Genomic DNA, 12160 nt, shown 5'->3' with positions numbered 1-12160 from the left:
GTTTTGTACTGCATGCTAGCATCCCCCTTGTCCCTCCCTAGCAAAAGGTAAACTTAATCATAGTATCCAAGTGAAAAACTCGGGAAACACTTCACGTTGCTGTTTAACAAACTTCTAAAGCTACTAAAACAGGTTTCAGGGTCTACCTTCCCTCACTGATCTTGCCCAGGCACACTTTAGTGAAGAGCAACTTCCACACATTCCCATATTCCTAACTCCCAAAACAGAGGCCTATAAGGAAGGTAGTTTCATATTTAGGTTTCCTTATGCCCATCAAATATTTTGTGTGCTGTAAAAGGCACTAAAGTAAGACAGGTCATCTAAAGTTTATTAAAACATCTGTGCCTTCCAGCATGGAGTTCACAAATTGCGAATGCAACATTATTCAGCCAATTTAACAAGATTAGCCAGCCTGTTTTTTCCACTTTCTCTCATTTCTTCATCCATAACAAGCTAGCTTGTAGCTAAGGGAAGCCAAGCACTTTTAAAGCTTTATTCTTTCACAGCTAGTAAAGTACAGCATTTACAACTGGGAGCTATCATGTCAGAAGCACAGTAGTTTCTCACGGGTCATTCAAAGTGCGCTACACAAACCAAACCCAAGAAAATAGAAAGGAGACCGGGAAGAAAGCAGACTAATTAACAGTTCTAAATTTTAGTTAAACTCTGTTCAACCTTCTGCTTCTCAGATCCAACTAGACAACTAATAAGCTTCGTGGAATTCCGGCCCTTAATTAACACACAATTATTTCCCCAGAAGGATTAGAAGTTTCACCAAATGTTCAAGAAGTCAGTTTTTACAGCTCCAGTTAGATAACTGTCTCCATTTAGGAGCAAGGGTTACCTCTCCATATTCTACTGGTAACAGACTATATTTTTTAATGCCATCACTTGCATTTTCATTGCACCAGGCTTCCCTCTTTGTGACCACATAACATTTTCAGCCAGTAATTCAGTCACTTGACATGATAAGATAAAAGCCATTAATGTAAGTACCCCAATTATACATTAACTGTTTGAAAGCAGAAGAATCTGTTAACAACCACCTTTCTGAAAGACTAACCCAATATTTTATAGGCCAAGGTCTGAGGCTTTATGCTCCCTAGAAAGGAAGTGATCATCAGAAGCAAAATGCTAATCAAAGCAAAACCAGTTTGACCAGCAGATTGCACCACTAACTTCCACCAACATCAACGATGCACGGTAAACAGCACCCTTCCCAAGGCAGTCCAGCTTCTCTGCTGGAAATTAGTTCTTCCTTGACTTGTGGCTAAACACACAGTTCATTTTAAAGCCCTGCCTCAGTTTTGTGAGAGCAGAAGGTGTGAGTTTTAAATGACAATGCTGAAGAATTAATAAGACAGTCAATCATCAGACCTTTATCTTACTTTTAACCATTTACAGCTATCTTCAAACAAAAGCCAGCTATGACAGTCCTATGGTTCTGCAAATGTCTTCCCCAGGGTAAGAACGACATCATCTCCCCTAAACACCCCAGCTTTCTTCTGCTCCCTTCTGGCTGCACCTCCATGCTGCAAATTAATACATGTTCTTTCAACACTGCTTGGGCAATTCCACTACACTACACTAGAAATGCTTAGAAGACTGACAAATCAGGCCAGCTTTACACTTCAGAACTGTACAAAGGCCACCCACTGGCAGCAGCAGGCAAATGGCCAGCCTTTATACCCTCTTCATCATTTTAGCTGCATGCAAACCTGTCAGACTTTCACACCACCATTGTAAAACAGTGCCGAGTGGCACACAGGAACACAGAGCTGATGGAGGTTCCTCATTGCACATATGAATGTGATCAGGCCTGACTGAGATTTCCTCAGCTAGGAAAGGTGAGCCTGAGAAACTGCTGCTGCTGCTAGCGCTTTTACCTTTCCAGGTCAGGCCTTTCTTCATACTGTAGTTTTCCGTGCAAAAAAAAGAGCTTTGGTACTTTCAAAAGTTTCTCTCTTTCTTAAATGAAAAAACTTTCTCCCAAGAAGGCCACTGAACAGTTCCTGAGGGTCAGCTAAGGGCTCAACTAAAAGACTGTCATCAATAAAGCACATTTCTGCATGTCAGTGTAGCTCTTCAAGGAGCATCAAGCCAACTGCTGTCTTTGGCCAGAGTGAATCTGTACCAACAGTGCTGTGACCAGCCACAGACCTCTGGTTATCCCTACAAAGCAGTGTTTGGATGCAGGAGAGCTGTGCTTTGCAGCCCCCATGCCCTTTAGTCTGGAAGGGACACCACTCTTTTCAGTCCCACGGCCTGTCACCACTGGTTGACAGGACCAGGTACCTCCAGCCCATTTGCCCCTTGGCCAGGGGGCTGCAGGGGCCCCTCCTGTCCCCTTGGCCTGCAGAGAAAGGCAGTGAAGGCAGGAGCATGGTCACTCCAGCTGGGATCAGGTACCAGCAGCCTCTATTTGGCATGTTCTCCTTTGCTAAGGCATTCCTTGCCCCTGCCACTCATTCCTGGCAGCTCTCTCGTTGAAAAGGCTGGATGCTGTCACAAGGATCTCGCCAGGGCTGCTCACATCTTCTTGGCAGGGCTGGCAGTCCCTGGGCCGTCCCAACGGTGTTCCAACAGACCTGTCTGCACCCCCTTGCTAAAGGAGACAGAAGAAAAGGTCTCCTCAGCTCTCTAGCCAGGCAAAAGGGCTCCCCATGCCCCAAAGCCTGGCTCAGGTCGGCAGTGCTGCTGAGCCCAGGCACTGCTCCAAGGGACCTGTCATGGGCCCTCGTGCCATAACCACACTTACTCTTCCAGTACTTTCCTCAGGAGCTGCAGCTCTTCCTGCTGCTCTAATGTGCTCTGCCTTGCTGTGCTTTGCCCCTTCTTCAGCTTCTCGGCATAGGCCTTTCTCAGGAGGTAGGGAGGGCGATAGGGATCCTCAAACACATAGGGGCAGGAGGTCTGCAAAGGCAGAGGAGACTTCTAAAGCACTGCCACCAATGGCTGGGGCTGCTCCCAGAGCTTCAGTGTGTGACTTGCACAGGCTTGGCTTGGTCTTCAAAGCAGTGGTGCTGACCCCTCACAGAGAGCACAAAGCTGCAAGCCCATGCCACAGCCAGCTGCACGCTCCAGCCTGGGGCCTCAGGAACAGTTCCTCCTGCAGGGAGGGCAGGCCATTGCACTGCTGCTGTGCCCAGACACCTTCCTTGCTCCCTCCCAGGTGTTGCAGCTCCAAGGCCAGAGTGTCACACCAAGGAGTGAGGAGGGGAAACTCCCCTTTCCTCGAGGCTGTGAGGTGCATCCCCTACCTGTCCTTGCTCTGTGTCCTGTCTTGTTCGGTTGCCAAAGTATTTGCGCCACACTTCACCTTCCACCTCATGGCGCCTGGATGCCATCAGCAGCTGGAGCTCTCTTTCTTCCCTCTCATTGTAGAGGGAGTGCATTCCCTGAAGACCATGCACACACCACACATGCAACATTACTCACCTTGAGCATGGGCAGGAAAGCTGGGACAATGGGCAGCTCTTACTGCCTCTCTGCCTCAGCCCAGAGCCCAAAATGTGACACAGGGCTGGCAAAACCCAAGGATGTACCATTGCTGAGAGTCTCGGAGCACATTTGGGGAGCTTTGACCGTGACTCAGACTGAGGTGTGGGGTGCATTAGCGTCTTATCGGTCTTCTCCTGGGTTACAGGCAGGAATCTAAAGAGGAAGGCCAGGAGTCTGAGTCTGTGGGACCCCACTCTGAGCCTGTACCTGTGTGATGGGCTCACACCCTGCTCCATGGTACCACGCGGCAGTTCAGCAGAAGGACCACAAGTCCAGCAGGACAAGGTCTCCAGGGCCATTCAACATCAGCACGTGCACCCCAGCCAAAGGAAACATCTCTCTCTCTCTACCACAAGTGCACAGTGTTTCCCCACACAGCCTCAGCCACACCACTCCTCTACAGGGCTCACCCTCCTCGGCCAACCTCCTTGTCTTTAGGCTGATCAGATTCCATCGACTGCTGGCTGGCCTGGGAAACCCTCCGCCGAGCCAGGAACACCGGATCCAGCACGCTGACTGCAAGTGGGAGAAAGGGAGGAGCACACGGTGTCTTTGAGATCATGTGGCCAGCAGGAGGGGCAGAGCTGCTCAGTCGTGCTACGCAAGGCTCGCCCTCAGTCCTTGCCACTCCTGGGAACCAGAGTTCCAGGCAGGCCCCTGTCCCTCACCCACACTTGATCCGGAGCTGAATTCCCACCAAGCCACCCATCTCTCCGGGACATGATTTTCCTCCTCTCCTACTCACAATTCTGCCATCAGAAGGGACCCACCAATAGGAAGAACTGGGAGGTACTGGGAATCCCCAGGGCCCACTGGAGGGATTGGGTGGTAGGGGCTGCCCACAGCTCAGAGCCTCTTCCAGAATGAGTCATCCCACAGTGACCTCAGACCTCCTGCCCTCATGAGGGCAAGAGCCCTCTCAGTCCCTGCCAGCCCTCAGATGGCACATTACCTCTGCGGGAACCTCCGCCCCAGGGCGCCGACTCTCTGCTGGGCTTCAGGGAAATCAGAGGGGCCCATGGCTGGTGTGGGGTCTCCACTACGAGACTGGAAACAAGAAGGCACCAACTGGGTAAAGCTGGGGCACCAGGCTCCCTTGGGGGCTCAAACTTGTAATTGCTGGCACCTGTCTTTAGGAGCCACTGCCAAGTCCTTGGAGGACAAGGTGCACAACAACCCTCCTTGCTGCCCATGTAGACTGTCCCACCTCTCTCAGGGCACATTGAAAGTTGACTGGCCCCTTTGTCTGCAATCTCCAAGTCAGAGTGGAGTGAGTGATGGGCAGAGTAGGAAGCTCTCCTGGGAAGGGGCTGGTCTTGTCCAAGTTTGGCTGGAAAGAAGCTTCAACCGGCTAGAACCTGCAGAAGCTGCAGAAGCCATCCACTCACCTTGGTAGTGTGATGACCTCATCTCGACTGACCCGGTTAAAATCATTTTGGCCTGGAAATGCCACGATCCTCATCATGCTGGAGTCCTGCAAGGGGACAGTCACATTTCAACAGACACCCAGAAACATGCTGGTTGCCCACAAAGGTGGCAAAGCACCTTGCTGCTCAGAGACACAACGGCTGCTTCCCAGAAAGCCTCACACCACCTTCTCCCTTAATGTCATTAGACCCTGCCTCAAAGGGCCGAGGCGCTGCCCAGACTTGGACATGCTCATCAGGAGTGTGTCTAGGCTGGGTGGTGAGACAGGTCATGACAACTGAGAGAAGGCAGCAGGAGAGCTTTGACAGCGTTGCCACAGAGCCATGAAGAGGAATCCCATAGAAATGACAAGCTCACCCTGAGAAGAGCTTTCAGCATGTTTCCTGTCACATCTGGTTCCAACACGCAATGATCAAAGAAGGTCATGCTGACCACTTTTCCTCGCACAGCAAGGATACCAATGCCCTTGAAGGAGAATTCCACCTCCTTCTCGTCTGCAAGAGCCCCAGCAAAGCAAAGCAGGGTCTCATGTACACACAGCTCCACAATTTCTCGGCGGAAGTGGGTGTCTGCAGCAATCTCCCCGAAGTCCAGCTGAACAACAGGTGTCTCATCTAGGAAACAAGAACAAAGCAACAGGGTGTCTGCCACTACAGTTCAGCCAATTCCAAGATTAGGGGTCATCAGTGCCCAGCCCTCAGGCAACACTCTGCCAGACAGTGCTCCCCTTTCAGCTTCAGTCACCTCTCCAGAACAGAGCTGGTGGTCAGGAGAGGCCAAAGCTTTGCTTGGCCTCCTGCTGCAATGAACCAGCTGGAGCACAGGGGAAGCTGGGGAGATAAGGCTGGCTCCCCAGAGAGGGGCAGGGTGCTGGGCTGCCCTATGTGTGCCCACACTCAGCACTCTCCAGGTTGGAAGTGCCTTTCCTTGGCCGTGTCAGAGCTGTTGGCAACAAGCCAAATGCAAGGCCTCTGTGGGGACAGTATTCCATCTTCTTACCAGGAATTTTGGGTTCCTCACACTCAAGGTTGTAGAACGCCCTCAAGGGCTTGCTTACAACGAACACGGGTCTCTCAACAGTCAAAACCTTGCCCTCTTCCACACTGGCATGCACTGGGACAATTGCAAATGTCCCAACTCCAATCTCCACTGCCTGGAAACACAAGCAAGAGGAGGGAGCATTGGTAGGGCTGCCCAGAGGCGGGGTGGCTGCCACATGACTGGCATAGTCCTGGGAATGGCACTTTGGCCCCTGCTCTGGAGGCCCAGAGGGAAAGGGTGAGGCATATACAGGAGGCAGGACTCACCCTCTTCTGCAAGAGCTGTCTGCGGATGTAGCGAGATGCTCCAGACCAGATTTTCCAGATTTCTGGAAAGCAAAGGAAAAGCTCTGTCATGCTCTGATTCAGTGACAGTCACCATCCCCTGTGCCCCTACCTACACAGGTGACAGTGGGGTGCCCTCAAGCACCCCTTGCCCTGAGTAAGCACTCTCATCATTGGGGTTGCCCAACCGCGTGTTTGACTCCAGGTTCAAAGTAACCCACCCTGTGTCCATGATAGGCCTGGGGAGGAAAGGCAGGTAGTAGTTCTGGGAAGGGGATTTCCACTCCTAGACACTGCCAGTTCCTAGAGGCCTGGGCTACCAAAGCCACCCCAGAGCCTCAAGGCACCACAAGGTAGGGCTCTCCTTACTGCAGTCTGTGCCGTCCAAAAGAGCCCCCTCTATGGCCCCAGACTCAGGGGGGCTTTCCACAGCTCATCTCCATGTAATCTTAGCCCTGACAGTGCTGCTGCAAGGGACACCTATGGTCTTACCACTGTTGCTGAGCTCCTTGAGAGTTGGGAGGTCCCCCGGCCCCACAGGCTTATAGCGCATGTACTTCATCATCTTTGCCCCCCTGCAGTGCAGCAGCTGAGGAAGAGGTGCTTGTCCTGCTACAAAACCCCTCTGCTCCTCTCCTCCTCCTCCTCTGCACTTCTTCCCAAGTGGTGTCTACAATGTTCTTCTAAAGTCTCCTGGGAGCAGGGTAGTTCCTGCACAGCAGTGCAGAAAAGTTGCTTGCTCTGCTACAAAATCCCTCTGCTCCTCTCCTCCCTCCTCAACACTTCTCCAAGTGGTATCTCCAGCGCTCTCCCACAGCTTCCCTTCGCAGGGCAGCTCCTGCACAGCAGAGCGCTGGTGAGAGTAGTCCTGGTATCACCCAGACCTCTCCAAAGAGTGTGGAGGGGGACCTGTCCCTGGGATGTGGGTGTCTCACTGTGATGTCATGCCATGGGTCACAGGGCTGTACACAACCTGCCACCACACAATCCCACCCACGTTTATCTCCAGCATGAGCAGGGTAGCCCCACCGGCCACCTCAGGCTGCTGCACTGACCCTCCTGCCTGCACAGCTCAACTCATCCTCCCCAGCTGGGCACACAGGAACTCCTGGAACCTGGGGAGTAATAGGCACTAGTACTGAAGGGGCTTCATGCACTCAGAATAAAGCTGGAGAGGTCCCCCACAGGTCACAAGGGAAAGCAACCCCGCGTTTTGGCTCCCAGGGCAACCCTCAGCCCCTCCTATCCCCTAGGGCCACTGGGATGGACCTCCTTCCCTACACCAGAATCCACAAAGAAGGACCACAACTGCACATGGGATGTTGCAAAGACACCATGCAGGTGCCTTGCAACTGCATCCTCCTTCATACATGTGCCCTCCTGGAAAACTTCCCTGGACATGACTACTGGCTCCCAGACTCTCCAGTGAGCTCCCAGGGCCCCATTATCCCATGGGGACCCTGAGCACAGCTCCAGGAGCAGGAGATATGCTAGAAGCAGCATCAGGAGAAAGCCCTGAAGATACAAGGAATGAGAAGACTGTTACCCAAGCACTGGCCAAAGGCCCCATGAGCCCAAGCCCCAACACCAGAGTAACAAGGTGGCCCTGAAGGGCTGAAGCTCCCCCAAAAGAGAGGTGCAGGTGCCAGTGCACTGGGCAGCATCACAGAGCAGCCTGTCCCACCATTGCTCAGGGTAAGACACACACTGTGGAAGGAAAGAGTACCAGCAGCATGTACAGAGATGGGAATCTCACTCTCCCAGGTCCCCCAGGAGGTGGACTCCATATTTTCCAAAAGAGCCCCACCACAGAAGGAGACTTATGTTGGTCAAGCAGGATTTGTCTTTCCTAAATTCTTAGGCTGTGTTGTCTCTGCTGTGTTGTATTTCAAGCAGACATCTGGTAAGCTGAAATCCCACACGAGAAAAAGGGCTAGTGATCATAAGATTTCTCCCTGTTGCTTATAGGATATTTCATCTGCCTCTTCATACTGCTTGGGAAGTCTGTAACAGACTCCCACCACAATATCTGCCTTGTTGGCTTTCCCCTTGGGTCTTACCCTGATACACTCAACTCTATCACACCACCATTAAGCTCCAGAAAATCAAAACTCTCTCTGACTTACAAGGCTACCCCACTGCCTCTCCTTCATCTCCTGCCCCTTTTGAAGAATTCATAGCCACCTGTTGCAGCACTCAAGTTGTGCGAGTCATCCCACCATGTCTCTGTGTTGGCAAGTATGTCATAGCTTTCCTGATACACAATGGTTTCCACTTCCTCCTGTCTGTTGCCCATGCTGCCTGCATTGGTGTAGATGCACTTCAGCTGGGCTATTGGTCCCACTGACTTTCTGGGGGGAAGAACCGCTAATTCCTGCATGACCATTCACAGGTACTTCTGTGGTTTCTCATACCTCAATAATTCTTGCATCCTTGCTGCCACATGGATCTCCATTCCCTACCTATACTGAGACAGCATACTGAAGGACTTTGGTAGCAACCCAGCCCTCACACAGTGGCATGCCACCCCCAGGCTTATCTCTAGTGATCCTGGATTTATCCCTTTCCCCCTTCAACTGTAGCTTAAAGGTCTCTCAACTGCTAACTCCAGAGCAAAATTCCTTTTCCCCACTTTGAAACAGGTGTACCCCATCTGTTGCCAGGAGGTTCAGTGTTATATAAACCAACCAGTGATCAAAAAAAGCCAAATTCTGCTGATAACACTAGGCTTCAATCCAGGTATTGATCTGCTGGATTTTCCTGTTTCTATCCCCATCATTCCCCGCAACTGTCAGGATAATGAAAACACTGCTTGTGCTCCAGATTCCTCAACCAGTTGTCTCAAGACCCTGACATCTCTCGATTCTCCTCAAGACTTCTTGCTGGTATATCATCACTGCCCACGTGAAAAACCAGCACAGGATAATAATGAGAGGGTTATAAGAGGCTGGAGAGTTTCTTGGCAGTATACTACCCTGGGGCCCAGGGAGGCAGCGCATTTCTCTATGGGTTGTGGCCTATTGGGAGCCCTGTTCCTCTCAGAATGAAGTCACAAATGACAATTACCATTATTTTTTTTCTTATCAGAGATGGTCATGATGAAGGGAGTAAACGGACTCCATTCAGGCAACCCCTCCCCCATGGATGAACCTTTGTCCACAGTGTCATGTGCCTGGCCCTCAAGTTCCAGAGCCTCCTACCTGTTGTTTAAGGGCACCTGGGGAGGTGATTTGTAAGAAATCTGTTCCCATTTCCCCCTGTCTTAGGTCTTCTCCTTCTGCCTGCAGGCGAGAGAGCGGGGATCCTTCGCTCCTTGTGATGCCCCTGGCTGGTGCATTTGCCTCGGGGTTTGCAGAGTGTGGCCGCCTCAATCTTCTCCTCAGCCGCCCTGATGCTTCTTAACCTTCCCACTGCCTCTCAGCTTACAGCAGACCAGACTGTCCACCTGGTCGCACTGGTGTTGACTGCTGCCCTCCGATACCAGCGGCAGGCTCTGGCCCTTCCCGTCTCCCAGGCACCTGGACGGCTGCACGTTTCCCGGGAGCTCTGCCTGAGGCCGCCATATCTTGTCTGGAGCGCACAGAGGACGCGGCTCTATGCCGAGCGGACAGCACGGGGGGAGCTCCTCCCGCGAGGGCACAGACAGAGCCCGGCTCGTCGCTGGAGCTGCCGGGGACCGCGCCAGGGGACCGCGCCATTCCCACCGCCTCCCGCCCTGGGGGCCGCGCTCCTGGGCCCAGGCGGGAGCGATCCCGGCCCACGCCTGCTCAGAGCCGCCTCCGCTCCTGCTGCCAGCGTGTCCTGCCGGGGGGCTGAGCCCTTCTCCGTGCCCACTGGAGCACCCCCCGCCTCTCTGGTTCCCTGCGTTCCCCTGCTTCGCTCCTGAGCGTCTTTGCTGCAGCAGTTCATCTCTGCCCAATACCTCCTGCTCCCCTTGCATCTCAACAGAAATAATGCCCCATGTAATTAAAAAAAAACAAAAACAAACAAAAAAACCCCCACCAAATAAAAACCAATACACATAATGGATTAATCACTTAATTTTGCAATACAAATGCAGTGTGACTTCGATCTCCTAAGTCTGTCCCCAGAACCCTGTGTTACTACTGCCCCTGTCAAATCACCTAATTCCACCAATCTGCTGGCCATAGACCAGCCACTGTGGATATGCTTCCAACCAGCTGAAAAGTCAGGAAATTACAGTTTGGGAGCCCTGGGCATCTGGAGAGACAACCAAAGAGGTTTTCTGGCTCCTCAGTGCCTGGATAAATCCTGTAATAAAGTCCATGGATTGAAGATTTACCTCCAAAACTGTCAGCCTGACTCCTACTCCCAAGAGGTCTGCACACTTGCTGAGGCTACACTCAATCCCACTAGCCATGGCATTAAGGAAGACGATATTTGGTAGTAGCAGTCCCAGGGGAGACCCTGGAGTGACATGGGTCTGGCATAGTTGCATATGCTGCTCCTAGTACTCTTTTACCCTTCCAGGTCATGCCTTTCTTCTTCATGCTGTAATTTACCTTGCAAAAAAAAGGGCTTTGACACTTTCAAAAATTTCTCTCTTTCCAAAATGAATAAACTTTCTCCCAAGAAGGCCACTGAACAGTTCCTGAGGGTAAACCAGCCTTGCTCAAGTAAAGGAATGCCATCAATGAAGCACATTTCTGCATGTCAGTGTAGCTCTTCAAGGAGCATCAAGCCAACTGTTTTCTTTGGTGGTGTAGGTTAGATTCTGCTTTTGAATTTCCCCATACCAGTCACAGAGAGAGAGGAGGCAGGGAGGGTTACCCAGAGTGAATCTGTACCAACAGTGCTGTGACCAGCCACAGACCTCTGGTTATCCCTACAAAGCAGTGTTTGGATGCAGGAGAGCTGTGCTTTGCAGCCCCCATGCCCTTTAGTCTGGAAGGGACACCACTCTTTTCAGTCCCACGGCCTGTCACCACTGGTTGACAGGACCAGGTACCTCCAGCCCATTTGCCCCTTGGCCAGGGGGCTGCAGGGGCCCCTCCTGTCCCCTTGGCCTGCAGAGAAAGGCAGTGAAGGCAGGAGCATGGTCACTCCAGCTGGGATCAGGTACCAGCAGCCTCTATTTGGCATGTTCTCCTTTGCTAAGGCATTCCTTGCCCCTGCCACTCATTCCTGGCAGCTCTCTCGTTGAAAAGGCTGGATGCTGTCACAAGGATCTTGCCAGGGCTGCTCACATCTTCTTGGCAGGACTGGCAGTCCCTGGGCCGTCCCAACGGTGTTCCAACAGACCTGTCTGCACCCCCTTGCTAAAGGAGACAGAAGAAAAGGCCTCCTCAGCTCTCTAGCCAGGCAAAAGAGTTCCCTATGCCCCAAAGCCTGGGCCAGGTTGGTAGTTCCTGGCAGTGCTGCTGAGCCCAGGCACTGCTCCAAGGGACCTGTCATGGGCCCTCATGCCATAACCACACTTACTCTTCCAGTACTTTCCTCAGGAGCTGCAGCTCTTCCTGCTGCTCTAATGTGCTCTGCCTTGCTGTGCTTTGCCCCTTCTTCAGCTTCTCGGCATAGGCCTTTCTCAGGAGGTAGGGAGGGCGATAGGGATCCTCAAACACATAGGGGCAGGAGGTCTGCAAAGGCAGAGGAGACTTCTAAAGCACTGCCACCAATGGCTGGGGCTGCTCCCAGAGCTTCAGTGTGTGACTTGCACAGGCTTGGCTTGGTCTTCAAAGCAGTGGTGCTGACCCCTCACAGAGAGCACAAAGCTGCAAGCCCATGCCACAGCCAGCTGCACGCTCCAGCCTGGGGCCTCAGGAACAGTTCCTCCTGCAGGGAGGGCAGGCCATTGCACTGCTGCTGTGCCCAGGCACCTTCCTTGCTCCCTCCCAGATGTTGCAGCTCCAAGGTCAGAGTGTCACACCAAGGAGTGAGGAGGGGAA

The 12160-nt window shown here is 52.4% G+C and overlaps 1 protein-coding gene across 1 annotated transcript; it reads right to left on the bottom strand.

The window, feature by feature from the left end:
* Positions 1 to 1125: 1125 nt before the first annotated feature.
* Positions 1126 to 7137, bottom strand: LOC116785440 (coiled-coil domain-containing protein 81-like). Its single transcript, XM_032684940.1, has 11 exons — positions 6747 to 7137; positions 6237 to 6298; positions 5929 to 6082; positions 5292 to 5543; positions 4890 to 4980; positions 4454 to 4548; positions 3912 to 4017; positions 3546 to 3654; positions 3261 to 3398; positions 2759 to 2913; positions 1126 to 2605 (listed from the first exon to the last, which is right to left on the bottom strand). The coding sequence occupies exons 1-11, from the start codon at positions 6817 to 6819 to the stop codon at positions 2530 to 2532; spliced, it is 1311 nt and encodes a 436-aa protein (XP_032540831.1). The 5' UTR covers positions 6820 to 7137; the 3' UTR covers positions 1126 to 2529.
* Positions 7138 to 12160: the final 5023 nt, after the last annotated feature.

This window comes from Chiroxiphia lanceolata, chromosome 4, assembly GCF_009829145.1.
Source record: "Chiroxiphia lanceolata isolate bChiLan1 chromosome 4, bChiLan1.pri, whole genome shotgun sequence".
Taxonomy (NCBI): domain Eukaryota; kingdom Metazoa; phylum Chordata; class Aves; order Passeriformes; family Pipridae; genus Chiroxiphia; species Chiroxiphia lanceolata.
This window is presented reverse-complemented; position numbering and strand designations above follow the sequence as displayed.

Excerpts from the sequence above, each read along its gene's own strand:
- LOC116785440 (XM_032684940.1), bottom strand. The coding sequence starts at position 6,819 with ATGATGAAGTACATGCGCTATAAGCCTGTGGGGCCGGGGGACCTCCCA. Across the intron at positions 4,549-4,889 it reads GAGGTCATCACACTACCAAG|TCTCGTAGTGGAGACCCCAC; the intron begins GTGAGTGGATGG and ends TCTTGTTTCCAG. Across the intron at positions 3,399-3,545 it reads CTCCGAGACTCTCAGCAATG|GGAATGCACTCCCTCTACAA; the intron begins GTACATCCTTGG and ends CATGGTCTTCAG.